Below are 18,981 nucleotides of genomic sequence, written 5' to 3'. Positions count from 1 at the left end.
CATCCATATGGTCATCCTTGAACAATGGAACAAGGGAGAAAATTCAGGCAGGGCCACTTCTTTCCCATATGCATTTGTAGCAGCAGCGAACTGTCATTCTTCAGTAACACAGGAGTAATTTTAGGACACGCCTTGCCCATTGTCTAGGCACTTAACACACCACAAGTATTATCTCATTTGCATGCTACACCAATGCTGATAATAAGGAGATATTTCTTCCATTTTGCAGATGAGGAAACTGAGGCACAGTGAGGCCAAGGGGCCTCATCCAAGGTCAGGCACTAGCTAGTGGGGGCCATGGATTGTCTTCTGGGTCTGCAAGATGTAAACACACACATCAGCTCTGGAACACTAGGATGAATAGCAGGAATGGTCTGCCATTAAGAGGCAGTTGTTTGAAACTGCGTACCCTTTGATTCTTATGTGTGCCTTCTCATAGACAGAGGTGTAAAACTGACCCTATAGGCCTCGGCTGACATGAGTGGATTTTCTTTCTTTTTTTTCCTGAGACGGAGTCTCACTCTGTGGCCCAGGCTGGAGTGCAGTGGCACGGTCTTGGCTCACTGCAACCTCTGCCTCCCGGGTTCAAACAATTCTCGTGCCACAGCCTCCCGAGTAGATGGGATTACAGGCATGAGCCACCGTGCCTGGCCCATGAGTGGGTTTTCTCATGAGCTGCCTTACAGTTCACATTTCTCCATGTTCTCAGTGAAATGTGTGACACTGTTAATATTCTAGACGGCAGAACACACCGGGGAGGGCAGGCCAGCGAAACTGTCCTACGCGGAGGCAGAGGGCGAACGATCTGCACTGCTGGCAGCTATCCGCGGGCACAGCGGCACCTGCAGCCTAAGGAAGGTAAGAGGTGAAGGGCCTTCCATGGCGCCAGGACTCAAACCCACCCACCCCTTCTTCCGAGGCACTTAGGTGGTGGCTGCAGAAGCTTCTGTTCTTCCGATTGGATGGGGAACCATCTGTCTTTAGAGTGGCCATCCCAGCCTGCGTGAGACACTGGGGTGGACACCCTGCTCCAAGAGCCTGGGGCAGCCATGGCAAGGAGCAGCAAGAGCTTCCAGACACTCTCTCAGCCTTTGCTGAAGCACAGTTCCGTCCTGTGCCTAGAACTGAGCACTTTTCCAAATTCACTTGGACACCTGGGGTGGTTTCCAGGCTTCACTAACTGGACAACCAGAACTGAAGCCACTGCACACCTGGAAAAAAGTTGTTGCATGAATATAGCGCTGGTTTTTGCACATCCTTGGGAGCCAGTATGGACTTGAGTTTAGGGCAGAATGGTCTCGTCTTAGTTTCCATGCACAGAAATTGAGGAGCAATGTGATTTGTACATTACTCATTAGGTTCTGAGTGCATGTCTTGCCCCCAGTAATGGGTTGGATATATGTGTCCAGCCTCTATGTCTATTCTTATATGCCAAGAAAAGTCATGAGGTCAGAGAGTTCTCAGTAAGGCAGGACTGCCAACTTCTAGTCTCTGGGATCAGTTACTTGGCTGCCAACAGAGCATGGGGGCAGATGTCTCGGCCGTGGAGTGGACAAACTTCCTGGGCTTATTGCAAAAGAACTGTCTCAGGTCCAAGGGTAAGATAATCAGCTGTGTGCTGCTCTCTCAGAACCTCTGGGGACAGTGTCACCGCCTTAGTCTGTTTGGGCTGCTATACCAGAATCTGACAGACTGGGTGGCTTATAAATGACAGAATTTTATTGCTCACAGTTCTGGATGCTCAAAGTCTAAGATCAAGGCACCAGCAGATTCAGTATCTTGTGAGGGCCCACATTCTGGTTCATAGACAGTGCCTTCTCTCTGCATCCTCATATAGTAGCAGAGGTGAGAGAGCTCCCTGGAGCCTTTTTTGTATAAGAGCACTAATCCCATTCATGAGGGCTCCACCTCATGACCTAGTCACCCCTAATCCTCATCTCCTCATGCCACTACCTTGGGCGTTGGGATTTCACAGCTGAATTTTGGGAGACATTCACTCTATGGCAGTCATTTAATCATCTCATTGCCAGGTGGCATCCTCTGCCTCTGAGGAGCTCCAGAGCTTCCGAGATGCCGCACTCTCTGCACAGGGCTCGGAAAGTCCTCTGCTAGAAGACCTTGGTCTTCTGCCCCCACCAGCCGTTCCCGCACCACCCCCTCCACCCTCCCAGGCTCTCTCTGCACCAAGGACGGCCTCCAGGTTCAGCACGGGCACCCTCAGCAACACCGCAGATGCAAGGCAAGCCTTGATGGACGCCATCCGCTCCGGCACAGGGGCTGCGAGACTGAGAAAGGTGATGGCGACTGTGTGTGCGCATTTCTATGGGGCCAGAGGGTTGGAGGTGCAGCGTAGATCCAGGGACACGCTTGCCTGTGGGCAGGAGCCGCGAGGCGGTCGCATGGGAGTGGGGTGGTAGAGAGCCGGCGTCACTGTGTCTCTCACATGTACTGACCAGAGTGGCAGATGAAGGCTCCAGTCCACAGGTGAGAAAGTCAGCCTCCTGTATGGTAGGTGCCGGCTCCAGTCCTCAGCTCCTTGGTGATGGTGACAGGTGGAATCTAAACCCCACTGTAACCCAAGCTCAGTCCCACCCTAACCCACAGTTTCTACTGGTCCATGGAGAGGATGGAAGATCATCCATTTGGGGCCCCACAGAGCACACATCACAAACTCATGGCCCTCAGCTGGCACGGAAGCCGCCAGCCTTATTCATTCATTCATTCATTCACGCATGCTTGCGTTCCAGCCTAATGTTGCGTTCCAGCCTAATGTTGGACAGTTATGGAATCTGAAGTCCCTTGGGCAGAGCATGCACTTTCTGGATTTCCCCGGCTTCTCCATTTTGGTCTTGTGCTGGTCTGCACATTACTGCCCACCTGGCCCCTGCAATGGAATTCCTAGATTAAAGGGCTGCTTGGGCCAGATGGCTTCTGAGACGTGTTTCAGTTCTGACATGATTCAGTAAATGGATTGACCCTCCGTCCCTGCCCATTCCTAGTGGGTGTGGGGAGTTATGCTAATAATTGGGAGGTTGGAAAAAGATTTTATTTTATTTTATTTTATTTTATTTTATTTATTTATTTATTTATGTGAGACGGAGTCTCACTCTGTCGCCCAGGTTGGAGTGCAGTGACGCAATCTCGGCTCACTGCAAGCTCCGCCTCCCGGGTTCATGCCATTCTCCTGCCTCAGCCTCCTGAGTAGCTGGGACTACAGGCGCCCGCCACCACGCCTGGCTAATTTTTTGTGGTTTTAGTAGAGATGGAGTTTTCACTGTGTTAGCCAGGATGGTCTCGATCTCCTGACCTCATGATCTGCCTGCCTCGGCCTCCCAAAATGCTGGGATTACAGGCGTGAGCCACCGCGCCCGACAAAGATTTTATTTTCTGAGTGATTATTTCCAGATCCTAAGCTTATGTTTTCACTTGTACCCAAGCATTCGGTGCTAAAGATTATCCTCACTTTCTACATAAAGTGGGCCAGGCTCAGAGGAGTGAGTCACTTGGCTTGGTCACACAGGGCCTGGACTTAGACACGGATCAGTTTGGGCACAAGAAGTGCTCATCCCCAGGTCACAAGCTGTGTGCTCCGTAGAGAACAGGTAACCCAGGAGACGCTGGGTAAGCTACTCTCATGTAGGACTGCTGGCACAATGGAGAAGGGAGATAGCTCTCCAGATCTCCCACTCAGAAGCCTCGGGGCACTGAGAATGGAGGAGGCCCCACACCCGGCAGGCAGCCTTGCTGTGAAAGGCACTGCCTGGAGGGATGGGTCCCTGTGGACACCCAGAGGTCACAACTTTGTTTCCCTGTGCAAGAACAGCCTGAGCACCCACTGATTCGGTGGCTCTCTGAGCTCCCTCCCCAGGGGCCATTTTTGATGGCTCTTGGGTCAGCTCCCCAGAGCTTGTCCCGGTGTGAGGGTGAGGCATTCATAGCTGTGTGATGTGACCCTGAGACATCAGCCAGCAAAGATGCTAGCCAGTCATCATTGAATGCACAGCCCACCCATGGATGCTGGGGAGAAAAATCTCCTTACCCAGATGGCAAGGGATGTGGCAAGTTTTATGCCATCTTCTCAGGATAGGGGGCAATTAAAAATTACTTAAGGCTCTTTGGTTTTCTTTATGCTTTTTTATTCCTGTGGAATTGATGTGTTGATGAATGTATGTACTTATGTAAAATGAGGGAAAAGTGAAGAAATTGGGGTGAATGGCTAAATAGGGGTCATAAAAATGAGCACAAATTCTGTTGAAGATGGCTCTTGAAGTGCAGCTCCGAGGCATCCTGTCTGCCCCACACACGACAGCCACCGATTTCAAGAGCTGATCATCGGAAGGCTCTCTGGAGGAGTCTGAAGCAGTGCTATTGGGATCAGCTCTGTCACTCTACTGATCCCAGGGTACGTTTCTGAGCTTCTAAAGCTGTTTCTCAATGTAGGTCCATAGGACATCTGTATCTTGAATCACATTTTTCAGCCTAGGAATCTGCAATTTTCCATTGCTATCCAAGTGACTTTACATTAAGGTTGGAGACGATTGTCTATCTCATTTGAGCCTTTCATGCATTTTGAATTGCACCGACTGGGATCCTGTGAAGGCCATGACCACACTCTTGTACTCACTGCTTTATAAAAGTCATCTCAGTGACTGGTTTCTGCATCTTTTTCTTTTACCCTCTCCATCTTGTGCAGAGTCATGAAGGGCCTGGGGCCCAGAGATGCTGAAAGCTGGCCCGAGGTCCACAACCAGCAAGCGGAGGAGATAATAGCACTAGGACTTTTGGCCTCTGAGAATGCGTTCCTCTGCCTTACAGAAAGGAAAAAAAAAAAATAAGTTTTGACTAGCCCGAAAGAACAGAGGAAGTTGTGCTGTGAGAAAGAAAGTGGGGAGAAATGCACAGGCCACGGAGAGAGAGAGGCCGGGCCTGGATGAAGCCGTGGGCGTTGGTGCCGTGCGAGGCCCAGGCATGCTTGGAGGAAAGGTCACCGTGGCTGTAAAGTGCTGGCCAGGGCGGGAGCCGGGCTTGTGTTTCTCGCACAGTCTCAGCCATCTGTCAGCTGCTTCAAAGGGCATTCAAAAGTCTAGGTTTTGATTGTTTCTTGGATTAGTCTGAGTCGTGTGGCCTGCCTTATCCACCCTGGAAAGTTCTAGGCAATTAATATTTATGTGGCATTTCTGAGGTTTTGATGCCCCGAGCCGTTTACAAGATGCTCCTGGGCTGAAAGCTGGGCCCTGAGTTCCTTGGCTGAGTCCTACGCTGGAAACCACGTTCCCCTCGGTCTCATTATCACTACCATGCTTGGTGATCCCAGAGCCTTCCTACACTTGACGCTTTATCACAGAACCACAACAAATCTGAAGAAAGCCCGCCCTAGGAGGGCAGGAATTGGGTGATGGACCTGCCCTCCTGGCCTCTGTTCAGCATTCATCAGGGAGACTCAGGTGCAGGGGGCCAAGGTGGCCTCACCTGGACCAATGATTCATTCTTTTGAAGGCATTAACCAACTGCATTTCCTAGAAGTTTGCCCTGTCTACTCATTTGTGTTGAAAGTAGACCTGTGGTCACAGGAGACATTTGCGATTTGGGAAATGAATTACAATTTTTCTAATAAGCCTGGTTAGATGGCACTTTTCTGCTATGCATGGATCCTGGAGGTTATATTGTCTTCATAGCAAATACATTTTTGTGTATATTATGGCATGCGAACATCAAATTATATGGACTTTGCCTCTTATGATTTAGTTTTATTTCACCTTTTGGACTTTTAAAGCTATGCTGGCTGGGCATAGTGGCTCACAGCTGTAATCCCAGCACTTTGGGAGGCTGAGGCAAGAGGATTGCTTGAGGCCAGGAGTTTGAGACCAGTCTGGGCAACATAACAAGACCCCCATCTCTACAAAATACAGAAATGAGCCAGGTGTGGTGGCACGGGCCTGTAGTCCCAGCTCCTTGGGAGGTGAAGGTAGGAGGATTGTTTGAGCTCAGGAGTTCAAGGCTGTAGTGAGCTATGATCATACCACTGAGCTTGCATCAGCCTGGGTGACAAAGCAAGATCCTTTCTCTTTAAAAAATAATAAATGAAATTTTTTTTAAAAAGTAAAATGTTAAAAGCTATGTTAACCTTGAGGAAAATACAATAAATTCAGGGGCTCCCAGTGCGTGCAGTGTTGGTTGTTTCTCCATAGGTTCTCAGTAGATGTAGAGTTTCCTGGGTCTTCTTTTGGGTGTTCAGCAACGGCTCCAGAACAGCATTGCTGGGAGCACATCCTGCAATGGAGGGGTGTCCTTGGCTTTCCCAGCAAGGCAGTGCATGAATCTGTAGGCGCTCCTCCTCCCCTTAGCAGTGCAGCCTCCTCCTTTCAATGAGGGTGCCCAGCTATGCTGGGAAGGTTTTCTGGGACAGTCGCAGGCAAATTGGGTGATTGGTCACCCAACCTGTAATACACAAATTTCACATTGGCGGTAAGCTGCCCATGATCAAATACAAAAGGGTAAATTTGATGTAGGAGGAATAATTACCTTAACAGTGACGTTGCCATTTTTCAAGGCAATTGAAATTACGTTTGCCTTCACGGTGTGAATCCAATGATGTCTCTGCCTCTGTATTTGTGGCTGCCAGAGAAACTTCCAGCTGTGTTTCTCCTCCAGCTCCAAATAAGAGCATTTGCAGCTCGGCTGCATGTGTACCCACTTCCTCAGTGGAACACCCACTCCTCCTGAAGGCAGTGTTCAGATCTGCCCCCACCCCACACTCAGGGCTTGCTTCCACTCAGCCCTGCGTTCTTATTAAAGGCAAAGCTGTATGCCTCTGACTGTCTTTGTCGATCTGTTTTAAATGCATTATTTCAGAAGGCCTGGAATGTACAAGTACCCTCCTAATCCATATGTATATTTAAAACATTCACGTCTAGTGCTTCATTCTACAAGCATTTCCGGAGAACCTACTAGGGTCCGGGCACTGTCGGAGCTGCTTGTGATAGACGAAAGAAGCTTCATCTGTGCCCTCAGGACCTCTCAGCCAGAGGAAGAGGGCGGGGGCGCGGGGTCTGCTACTGACCTTAGGAACTTTTCCAAAGAAGCTGGGACAGGCTAATCCCGATGACTTGTGGATCTTTCCTCCCAGGAGGGCAGCGGGGCAAGCATCTACCCCGACACCTTCCTGGAAGTCAAGGTCGTAGCTCCCCTTTGACAGGTGCGAAAATGGGGCACAGACATCATAAGTGACTTCTCCCAGCCCTTCCGTGTGTCCTGCTGCTGCTGGGCCCAGACACCTTATCAGCTCCTAGCTGCTTTGGGAAACATCCCATTGAACTGAGTTCCAGTCTCTTGTCTGGGCCCTCAGGTGCCTGTTTTCCCACGGCAGGAATTAATTGATGCGGGCCACACACGTCATGACACTTGGCCTTGACCACAGACCTTGTAAGAAATGATTAGACATGTGACAGTAACAGGAGGCCCCAAACCAGGAAAGAGAAAAAACACAGCAACTCTCCTTTCATCTAAGCCCTAGGTCCTCATATGTGCATTAGAGAACTCCAAGTTGCTGTGACTAGGGAATAGCAATTTCTATCAGGATGTGAATGTGACCCGCAATACAATTGCATCACCCCTGGGTTTAGTTGCTCGTAATGTAAACCTGCGGTGTGCTTTGGTTAATGTGAAATTGTTCTGAGGCCTAGGGGTCAGTTCTGTCTTTGCAGACTCTTTGCGTGTGACTGTTCTGCTTATTGCAGCTCTACTGAGTCAGCTGCCTCTTCTGCAGGTAGAACGGGGAGGAGCCTCCTGGGAGAAGCACACCTACCACAGTGACCATCCTCAGGGCCAGCAAATGCTGTTCTCCACTCCTCCAGAGCTGTTCCCCACATTTGACCAGCTCATTCCTGACTCATCCCTTTGTTCCTTTATTAACCTCACATCTTCAGAAAGCCTCCCTCAGTCTAGATTAGGTTCCCAATACAGCGTCACATAATTTTTCCTTCATAATGCAAACCACAGCTCTAATTTCTCTAGCAATTGGTGTGGTTTTTGTTGCATGCTTGCCTTCCCTTCCACATCACGAGTTCCATGAGTCTTGCCCATCGTATCATGTGATGGAAGGGTAGACACGCTCCCTGGTGCCTCCTTGATAAGGACACCAATCCCTTCATGAGGTTCAACCCCCATGACCTCATCAAATTCCAGAGTCCCACCTCCTAATACCACCATCTTGGACGCTGGGATTTCAGCATGTGAATTTGGGAGCACACAAGCATTCAGACTGTAACACTCCCCCTATTAATAAGTGGGGCCCTCAGGAAACATCTGGCTAAGTGGAGCACTGTGTTTGTACAAGTAGATCAGAGGTGTCTGATCTTTTGCCTTCCCTAGGCCACACTGGAAGACAAATTGTGTTGTACCACATATAAAAAACACGAATGATAGCTGGTGAGCTTAAAAAAATTGCAAAAAAAATCTTATATATATATATATATATATATATTTTTTTTTTTTTTTTGAGATGGAGTTTCTCTTTTGTTGCCCAGGCTGGAGTGCAGTGGTGTGATCTCGGCTCATGCAACCTCCACCTCCTGGGTTCAAGCTATTCTCTTGCCTCAGCCTTCTGAGTAGCTGGCATTACAGGCATGTGCCATCATGCCCAGCTAATTTTTTATTTTTAGTAGAGACGGGATTTCTCCATGTTGGTCAGGCTGGTTTCGAACTCCCAACCTCAGGTGATCTGCCCGCCTTGGCCTCCCAAAGTGCTGGGATTTCAGGTGTGAACCACTATGCCCACCCTCATAATGTTTTAAGAAAGTTGACGAATTTGTATTGGGATACATTTAAAGTGGTTCCAGGCCATGGGTTGGACACGCTTGAAGTAGATGTTAAATCCCTACCATGGGAGTTCAGGAAGAGGGCCCGAGAGAACCTAGAGAAGAGAGGGATATGGAGGAGCATCAGGAAAAGGGCAGGTGCGCCCAGTGTCAAGACAGACCCGGGTGGTGTCGATCCTCCCAGTTCTTCTGGGCCTCGGGGCTTCACTTCCTCATCTGTAAGATTGATGCGAGGGATGCGTGAGAGAGCATGCACAGGGCAGGGTCTGCATCACCACCACCATCACCACCACCACCACCACCATCATCACCACCACAGTTACCACCACCATCACCACTGCCACAACCACCACCATCACCACCACCACGATTACCATCACCACCGTTACCACTGCCACCACCACCACAATTAACCACCATCACCACATGGAAAGTACCTAGAATACTTCCTGTGTGCTTACCATGTGCCAAACACCATTTAAGGTGTGACACAAGTCCACTCATTAAAACATCAGCTTAACCAAACAAGCAATTTATTATTGTCATTATTATGGGTATGTCTCCAATATAAAGATGAAGAAACTGAAGTTATAGAGGGTAACTCGTCCCACATCAAATGTTAGTCACGATCCTCTCAGGCACACCTGAGCAGAGGGCAAGGCCTCAGACGCGTACCCACACAGCCCAAGAGGCAGTGTCCTCTGTCTGGACCAGGACTCCAGGGCCCACCTCCCAGTTCCCTTGACCTCGGGCCTCTGCATCCTGCTAGTTGTCCTTCCCTGGCAGCCTTTACGAGGAAGCTGGAGCGTGAGAAGTTCTGTGAGGACAGCCCTGATCACAGCCTCCTTTCTGCAGGTCAAAGGAACTGGGAAGGGGGTTCCAGGAGTACTATTGCAAGAGTGGCTGTGCACAGAGCTCTCTAGCACCAGAAGATCTGCATCCTGGGCTTATTGACAGATACCAAATAACTGTGAATCTCTCTTCCCTGCAGGTGCCCTTGCTCGTGTGAATGAACAGAGGCCAGAGAATTGCAGAAACCCACCTGTAATATGCCCACAGGCGTCACTCAAGGAGTCTGCATAGCCAGGAACATCAAGTTTTGGTGTTACTTTCTTGTCTACAGGCCAAAATGCGCACAGTTGGTTTTCGGTGTGTTCCTGTATAACGGCTTGAAAGGAAAGGAGAAGATGCTGTGTTGCTGCGCAGCTCATGTGCCAAGGAAATGTGTTTTGCCTCTGAATATCTTAAGTTGCTAATAAACGATTCTTGTTGGCAGGTTAATGGGACTATAAATGCTGGAGCCCAGCACTCACACTTAATTATATTTATGGGCAAAGTAAAAAGAATCATGCCTTAGACTGATTTTGGACCTTTGAGACTTTTACCACATACAGATGGATGAAACCACTTACTGATTTAAGATCTTTTGAATTTTAGAAAAAACATGAATCAGATGGAACAATCTGAATGTGATATGCTCCATGATGCTGTGTGTTTTGGTAGTAAGAAAAAAAAAATTGGGAGGCTTTTCAAAGGTGGCTTTGTTAGGTAGTAAAACTGCTGGATTCTTCTTCCTCAAATATTTGGGGCTAACACTTCACAGAGGGTCACAGTCCATGATCTGACCAACTAAGCTTTTAAAAATCAACTATTACCACCCAGAAAACAGTCCTACGTGATCATGTGGCCAGGGCATGCCCGAGTCCTGCAAGGGTGGCGGGTGGCTGAGGTCACACCACCACTGGAGTAGATGGGCAGTGCCCCACATGGACAGCCGTTCCCCAGGCTATGAAGTGACATAGGCCTCCCCCACGGTGCCTGTGTACGGAGCCTGGTGACTTCACTGGGAGCCTTCTGGAATCCTGCAGAGGGTCAAGGAGCAGGGATGTTGGATGCCCACCTGTCAAGAGTTCAGATCAAAGTTGCGCTGAGAGCGTCACAATTTTGGTTCAGCCTTGACGCGTTTGTCCAACAGCTCATTGGCTCCCTTTGTATGATATCGTGGTCTTCTCACATGGTGCCCAGTCACCAATATTTATAATGAGGTTTAACTACAGCAGTAGTTTTTCATATATATCTCTAAAACATTTTGTTATATTGAAAAAAGTAATAGAAATCAAGATGTGTTGATGAAATAAAATGTGTATCTGAGTGAGAAAACAAGTATGGTGAGGTCACTTTAATGTTTCACAGCGATCTCAGATCTAGGCCTCAGGTAGAATGGAAGCTGTTCTGCATTCACTGATTAACATTGCTAAACTCTTGGTGAGGCACGAGCTACCAGCCAATTGCTCTTCATCACAGCTATCTGTCTTTTAGTGCCACAAATAAAAGAAAATCAAATCTTAGCTGTTGTGTGAATTTCATACTACAGTTGGTTTGGATACCCCTCTTCCAAAATGGGAAGGACGGATTCAGTTATTCAACCAACACACGTTTCTGGCTCCCTCCCGCACTCCTCCATTCCCTGGGTTACATGCAGCTGACAAACAGGCAAAAATCCCACACTTGTGAAATTCATGTTATGTTACTATGGAGGAGACAGACCATAGATGTGATATAAGTTAGCAAAATGTTGAGTACATTTAGGCGCTGGTAAGTGTAAAGAAGAAAAACCATCGGGAAAGTGGGATGAAGGAGACGGGGGGATGAAGAAAGGCCCAGTGAGAAGGTGACTGTTGAGTAAAAACCTGAAGGAAGTGAGGGAGCAAACTCCGGATGGACGCATGACTGGCAGCGAGAAGAGTGAGTGCAAAGGCCCTGGGGGCAGGACGCTGCCTGGGTGTTAGGGGCACAAGGAGGCCATTGTCAGGAATGGGAGGTCGAGCAGATACAATGTTGCTGGCCTGTGCCCCTGGTCTTCACATACTGCATGATGTTCCCCTTCTCAGAGCAGCCCTGCTCCCTGGCCAGACCAAGGGGGCAGCAGACAGAAGGGGCCCAGAGGTGGGCCTCGGGAAGGACGAGAGGGTGCCCACCTCCCTAGTTCATTTTCCTTGTGAGGGGAGGGGACCCACTTTAGGCTAAATCTACTTTTGAAATTGTCTTGCCTTCTGTATCTCAAGCTGCAGGCTGCACAGAAGCCTGGGTTTTGAAGTGTGGAATATGGAATAATGACAGCCTCTGGCCTTACTTTGGTCTTTTTGCAGAGTGTTTCATGATTCTTGGTTCATCTTCTCAGTGAGCCCAGGTGGTATGAAGGCAACATCTTCCAGATGAGCACACTGAAGGTCCAGACGATTAAGTACCTCAGTGATGTTCTTAGTGTTGAAACATGCTTCTGTGACTCTGGATTGCCTACAGAGTTAAGTCTAAACCACTCACCTACAGGACTCTTAGTGCCTAGATCCACACTGCCTACACACACAGACACTACCCGCATCCCACGTCCCCGGCCTCAGTGTCCACCCCCATGTCCCATATCAACATCAAGCCACCAACAAGTTCCTGAATGCACCCGGGAGCTCCTGTGTGCCCCCGTCGCATTAACATGCCAGAGATGTCAGCACCACCCCTGCCCACTCGCTAGACCAGAAGTGCCAACCCTGTCCTCGAGACGCAGTCCTCTGTGTGTCTCTGTCACAGTCAAGGTGAAGCCCTCCTTGCTGCTCCCTCTGCGCCCACGTCTGCCTCTGTTCCCTCTGCCTGACCCCCACGTTACCTTCCCCTCTGGGGCTCACACCTGCCTTTCTGATTATAGCCAGGAGCCGGGGCAACATGCAGCTCTGAACTTTCCAGGCCAAGTTCCCAGGAAAAGTCCTGGTCATGTTGGTTATCCCAGCATATTATTACTGGCATTCTCTCTCCTTCCCAAAATGTCCCAGTTTAGGTCATAAATCCTATGGTATTTTTATTGTCTGGCTCAGGTGAGGTATTCAGTAAATGTTCAATGAAAGGGTGAATATCCGAGGGGAAGCAGCAGGGGGAATCTGGCCTGGTCCGGACTTCACATTTTCTCCCTGCCTCTATATTACACATTACACCCAGAAGGGAGCCCACGTGGGTCCTTCCAGGCCTCCCACCAGGCTGTGGAGAACCTCCCCAATGGGTCTAGTTTCCGAAACCTGCTGATCGTCCTGAGGCAGGACCTGGATCATGCCTCCTGCCCTGGTCTAGACAGGGCGGGTGCATGTTCAGTCTGCCTGAGAATCCCACACTGCCTCTTGGACACTGGTGCTGTAATGTCCTCCTGCTCTAGGCATCTCTGCGTAGCGTCAGACTATCCTTTCTGTGCTGACAGTCCCCACACTTAGCCCTGGGCAGCCTTTCACTGAAGCTCCTGATCTCAAATTTTAGTTACCTACAAAATCTCTCCCTCGCATGCCCGGCCAACTCGCAGTGCCTCGCCTGAGCAGCAGTTGCACCCTGCCCCACTGCCTGCACCAGCAGGGACGGCCTTCCTCGGTGGCCATTCAGGCAGGAGGAAGGAGGAAGCAGCTCCCCCATCTCCACGGGCATCTCCCGCAGCCATCAGGCGTCTGCTGCTTCCACTCCATGGCCTTTCTGGTCACCGTCCTAAACAGTGTGGCCTCTGACCTGTTCCCCTCTTTCTTACACTGACCTCAGAGCTAACCAAGCACCAGAGCCTTCCCAGACCCGAGCTCACTGAGGGCAGCTCACCGTGCTCAGGTGAGGAGTGGGGGAGCGATAGGGAACCCAGTGCTGAGCCATGGGGCAAGCTGACCTTTATCATCCTGACTTCAGCGTCAGATTTCTCAACTGGTTTGGAACTTAAAAGGAACAGAAGTGTCATCACATCGGTTAACAAGGGAGAAAGAAAAGAAAAGGGGCAAAGAGAAAGACCAATACGACCACCAAACCCAAAGCCCAGCAGGGCCGTCCTCCCAGCCCACAAGTCCACTGCTGTGTTCACCCCTTCTTATCTCGACCCTGTGGGGGACGAGGGGAGGAGGCAGACTGAGTGCATGACGCCGAGTTGGCCCTGGACAGGTCCCATGGCAGCTCCCACTCACTTGTTTCAGGAGTCTTTCGACACACAGCGACATCACCAGAGTGCAGTTCTGAAATCTAACCAATCGGGAAGCTTCCTCCGGGATGGCGGCGCGGGGAGAGCAAGGACAGGGAGGGAAGAGGGGCATCCAAGAAGGCTGCCCTTCCCTGCTTCACTCCCCACATCTTCCTGACTCCTGTGCTGTGTAAGGGAGCTTTCCAGGGCCCAAACACCTCCGCAGATTGGGTTGCAGCCATGGTTGCTCCTGGTTTGATGCACTATGTGGGGATGTGGCATCTGGGCACAGGTGTGCCTGCTCCTGTGGACTCGGATTCAGAGCTACTGACTGATCCCAGCTTTTGCCCCAGACTAAGGGGCTTTATTGGAGTGGAGATCTATGGATGCTTTTCTTACTCTTAAGAATTTTATTTTTTCCTATCACAAGGAACCATACTGTCACCGGGGAGGGGACTGGACTGGCTTCTGGGAGGCAGGAGGGAGGGCTGGGAAGATCCAGGCAGGGGACAGCATGCGAGATTTGGACAGTGGCTATCTAGGAAATGAGGGGAGGCTGAGCCCTGTCTGAGTGTGGCAGGGTGTGGTGTCCACTTGATTGATTGGGAAGGAAGGGGACGGGGCCTATGGGAGGTTTCCTGCAGTCTGAGGCACCGGGCTGTACCGCTGGCCCTGACAGGGCATGGAGGCTGGGGCTGCAGTTGTCTTTGGTGTGCTGTTCTCAGGCAGATCCTCCTCAGCTCCCAGAGGCACCTCCCAAGGGGCTGAACATCAAGCATAGCAAAGCCTCCCTCTGCCACCCATCTCCTAACAGGTGCCATGGAGCTCTCCACGGGACATCTATGGCACCAGGTCCTACAAATGGGAGCCAGGGCCAACGTCACCACCCCCTTCTCTGTAGTCCAGTGCCAGGAGGCAGGCACTGGGCCCTGGCCTGATGGTGATGCCAGCAGCCAGCAGGATCCAAATAAGAGATGTGGACCTGATGGGGATGTCCCAGTGGGAGGGCCACCCGCAGCCTTGGGGTAAAGTGCTTCAGGGACTGAAGCAACCTTGCCTTTCCGTTGTCACCAAAGGTCTCCTTCCTTTCCTTCCTTCCTTTCTCTGTCTTCCTTCCTCTCCCTCCTTTGCTTCCTCTCTTTCCCTTCTTTCCACCTTCCCTTCTTCCCTTCTGTTCCTCCTCCCTTCCTTCCCTCCTTCCTTCCTTTTGTCTTTTCTTCCAACCAACACTAAGAGAGCTTCTCTAAGCCAGACCCTGTGATGAGTGCTAGTGGGAAATTACAAATTAATTTAGTCTCTGCCTTCCAATAAGCCCACTAGTAGAGGGGCCACATGGCATTGGCCAATCACGGTGAGTGAGCCTGGTGTCCCAAGAGAGGGGAGACACAGGGGAGAGGCAAGGAATTCTTCCAGAGGAGGGGCTGGGCAGAAGCTGTGAGCCGATGAGCGTGGAAGAGTCCAGTCATTCTCAGCAGGGTGAAAGCGCAGTGGCAGCCAGCCAGGCAGAGGAGCAATACCTGAAAATGTCCAGAGGCCGGGAACACATGCCAGGGCCTTTCAGGGGTGTGCTCCTGGGGGAATGCAGGGTGATTCCATGCCATGTTATTTCCACCACTGAGACAGGCCCAGGATGGAGACTGTCACCTGGAAATCCAGAAGTCTCACTGAAGATGCAAAGGTGTTCAAAGCTGAAGAGTCAGGAAGTGATGAACTTGGCTCCTGCTCATGAGTGATTAGGCCAAGCGCCCAACCGGGGCTCTGGTTAAGTAAGAACAGGGGGAAGTAGCTCCTGCAGGGCTGACTGGAGCCCACTCTCATTCCTAAAGGAAAAAGCCATGTGTTACAGTGGTTGCACTCAATTTCCAGACCCTTCATATAGATGCAGAGACCTTGAGGAGCATAAGTGAGGTAGAAAGGTGAAATTCTCAGCCCGTTGCTGTCCATGCATTGCTGTCCCACCTATGTCCTTAGCAGGGGCTCTCTGGGTCTCCTGAGGACAGGGTCGGTGGCTTCTGCCCAAGCCCCACCCTCACACACAGACCCTCTGCTTCCTCCCCTGGCATCTGGGTGCCCCACACTGCAGACTGTGTGGTGGGCCAGCCCTGATGGAGAGACCCGCCCAGGAAAGCAAAGGGCCAGCAAGGCACGCGGTGAGTTGGTGGCAAGACTGTGGCTCCAGTTGGTGCCTCTCCACTCAACTTGGAAAACACCAAGCTATGTGTGTTTCCCCAGACACACCATGTGGACTCTTCCATGCTTTGCACTAGAACTCCTATTCATCCTCCAAAGCCCAGCCACGTCCCATGGGAGACCAGGCATCCTCATGCCGCTGCCCTGTGGAAGGTGGCACCTCAGGTTGCTGTGGCCGCTGCACACTAGAATCCACAGGCTTCTGTGACTTGGCACTCTGGGGCCAGGTCTCACTCACGTGGGGCCTTTAGGCCTAGGAACACAGTGCTAGTGCTATATGTGTTTTATGAAGGGAACTGAGCAGGCTACAACATGATCTGAGGCAGATTCTGATGGAGCAGAGGGCAGACGGTTCCAGACCATGGGGCCTGGCACGATGTGAGTGGAGGGGAAGGCGGATGCGCGGCACCAGAATAGGGAAAGGTCAGACAGAAGATGGCCTTGGGCTGTCAGAACTCAGCAGAAGGACCAAAGTGCCAGGGACCAACTGCCAGGGTTCCAGGAGGCTGAGAAGGGTTCAAAGAGGATGTACAAGAAGGGCTCCAAGTCGAGCATCCCCACCCCAGTCCTGTCCCAGAGCCTCTGATGGGCTCAGGAAGTCAAGGCTCCTTCCTCCTATCTGACAGCGTCATTACTAAGGAAGGCGGGGACTGATTTTTCTATCTTCCTGCACTACGCCCATTTCCTAATCCACAGCTGGACCCCGTGGCCAGGGCAGTGGCAGTTTGGTCTCTGTTGTGGATTTCTAGAGCAGCACCTCATTCCTAAGAAGTCAGCTTGAAAAGGAGTTTCCTGGCACAGGTTGTCATCACGCAGCTGCTCCCATGCCTCTACGGGGGACTGCGGGAGAAGCTGCATCCCCAGGCTGCCGCTCACCCTCTTGACCAAAGCCCAGGTGGGTCGGCCCAGCAGTGGCCCTCCCCGTGCCTTGCCAAGCCTTGAGGCAGTGAAATGGATCAACCCCACAGCCCCTGCCTCAGGTAGAAAGCTCCAAAATGACCGGCTCATCCCATGACTAATGAGCACATGCCCAATTGTGGGGAGAAACAGAGCCCTCCTATGAGGTATCTCAGAGGACCTGGACAGACTCCAAATTGCAGTGAAGGGGGGCGGCCAGGGCGGGAGAGTGGAGTCATTGGCGGGTGTCCAGTCAAAGGGCACAGCAGGCCAAACTCCGGGCCTGGGCAGGGAGGCTGAAAGCAGGGAGAGCATCGGGAGCCGTGAGGTGGGCGCTCAGAGTGAGGGAGCAGACAAGCAGCTCGGAAGGACCTGTGAGCAGTGAGGCCGCCGGACCTCCAGGACACCCACAGCATGGAGGGAGAGTCACGGGCGCGCCAGAAAGGCTCTGGCCTGGAAATCCCATCAGAGTTTTCATCCCGAATAGTGCATGTCCTACAGCAAACGAGCCTGCCGTGAAGAGCTCCTGTCCCCAGGCTGTGATGTAGGCAGGACATTCACCACCCCAGATCGCCCTGTGGCTGGCTAGATCCTGGATGTCAGAGCAAAGCAAGACCAAAGGCCGAGTGGCTGATCACTGAAGGCTTGTTTTCCAAGTGCTGAGAACAGTGGAATTTTACAGCTCCTTCCTGCCCTGAGGGTCTACCTGCCTGTGTGGCATCCTTGTCCATACAAGGGCAAGAGGGCAGGTAGCAGGAACCACCTCTTCTTCTCCTTCTCCTCTTCTGAGTTTACTTTGCCTTTTTTTTTTTTTTTTTGGAGACAGAGCCTTGCTCTGTCACCCAGGCTGGAGAGCAGTGGCGCAATCTCAGCTCACTGGAACCTCCGCCTCCCAGGCTCAAGCGATTCTCCTGCCTCAGCCTCCCGAGTAGCTGCATTTTTATCTTCCCTTATATAAATCAGAACCACATGAGTAGTTAACCTCAACAGGCCAGACAACTGGGATTCCTAAAAGTTCAGATGATTCAGCCAAGTGGAGTTCACAAGCCATTCCTGGGACAATGCCAAGACACTGGTCCACGCGCTCACATACGTGGTCTCCTAACATCTGCTTTCCCCATTTTATAGCTGAGCAAGAGGCCCCAAGACATGTAGTGACTTGTCCGTGGTCACACAGCTGTGTTCCCCTCACGCTGGTGTGGCCCCAAATCTCACTCTCCCCTCATGGTAACCCAGGAAGTGTTTCTGTCTCAGGAGACAGAGGCACGAGGCATTTTTTTGTTTTTGTTTTTGTTTTTTTGAGACAGCGTCTTGCCCTGTAGCCCAGGCTGGAGTGCAGTGGCGCAGTCTTGGCTCATTTCAACCTCCACGTCCCGAGCTCAAGAGATCTTCCCACTTCAACCTCCCAAGTAGCTAGGACCGCAGGCATGTGCCACCATGCCCAGCTAATTTTTATATTTTTTGTAAAGACAACGTCTCACTACGTTTCCCAGGTTGGTCTGGAACTCCTGAGCTCAAGTGATCCACCCACCTCGGCCTCCCAGAGTGCTGGGATTACAGGTGTGTAATCGTGCCCAGCCCACGAAGCATTTTTAAAGTAGTGGAAAGGAAATGTTCACCTCCTTTTCATTCACCGGAGCTAGGGTCGGGAAGGGCTCCTGTCCCGAGCATTGTCTTATGGGCTCAAAGTGGGCCTGTGTATCAAAGGTGTGTCTGGCTGGGGGAAGCAGGGTCTCTACTACTGACATTCTAGAACCAGGGACCTCGCAGAAGCTTGAGTTCCTCACTTGAGGATCACAGCTGCACCCCTGTCCCCCAGGAGGGACTACATCAGCATTTAGCCAGGACTGGGGTCCTGTGCGTGATCTCATCCTGCTTGTGTTTTTAGGGCAGCTGAGCAGTAAGGCCTCACTTCTAAGAAATATGTTTTTAGTGAACCAGTGAGGACACATGCAGCTTCCTGGGAGTAGGCGCATGACCTAATCTAAACATCCCCTGGCACCGCGGATTGACGCTAAGAGAATCCACACAAGAAGCCTCGCGAAGAAGGCAGCATCGGAATCTGACTTAGGAAGGTGACCACCAGGAAACCCAGGATCCATGGGTCCTACC

At 51.2% G+C, this 18,981-nt stretch overlaps 1 protein-coding gene across 4 annotated transcripts in view; it reads left to right on the top strand.

The window, feature by feature from the left end:
* COBL (cordon-bleu WH2 repeat protein) overlaps positions 1-11,164 on the top strand; it is a 295,152-nt gene extending 283,988 nt beyond the window's left edge. For all 4 annotated transcript variants that reach the window (XM_055347086.2, XM_031013210.3, XM_031013212.3 and 1 more), the window contains 3 exons: positions 739-858; positions 2,031-2,294; positions 9,808-11,164. In XM_055347086.2, coding sequence (XP_055203061.1) covers positions 739-858; positions 2,031-2,294; positions 9,808-9,825 — 402 coding nt within the window. In that variant the 3' untranslated portion in view covers positions 9,826-11,164. The remainder of the gene's footprint in view (positions 1-738; positions 859-2,030; positions 2,295-9,807) is intronic.
* Positions 11,165-18,981: the final 7,817 nt, after the last annotated feature.

Source organism: Gorilla gorilla, chromosome 6, assembly GCF_029281585.2.
Source record: "Gorilla gorilla gorilla isolate KB3781 chromosome 6, NHGRI_mGorGor1-v2.1_pri, whole genome shotgun sequence".
NCBI classification, from domain to species: domain Eukaryota; kingdom Metazoa; phylum Chordata; class Mammalia; order Primates; family Hominidae; genus Gorilla; species Gorilla gorilla.
This window is presented reverse-complemented; position numbering and strand designations above follow the sequence as displayed.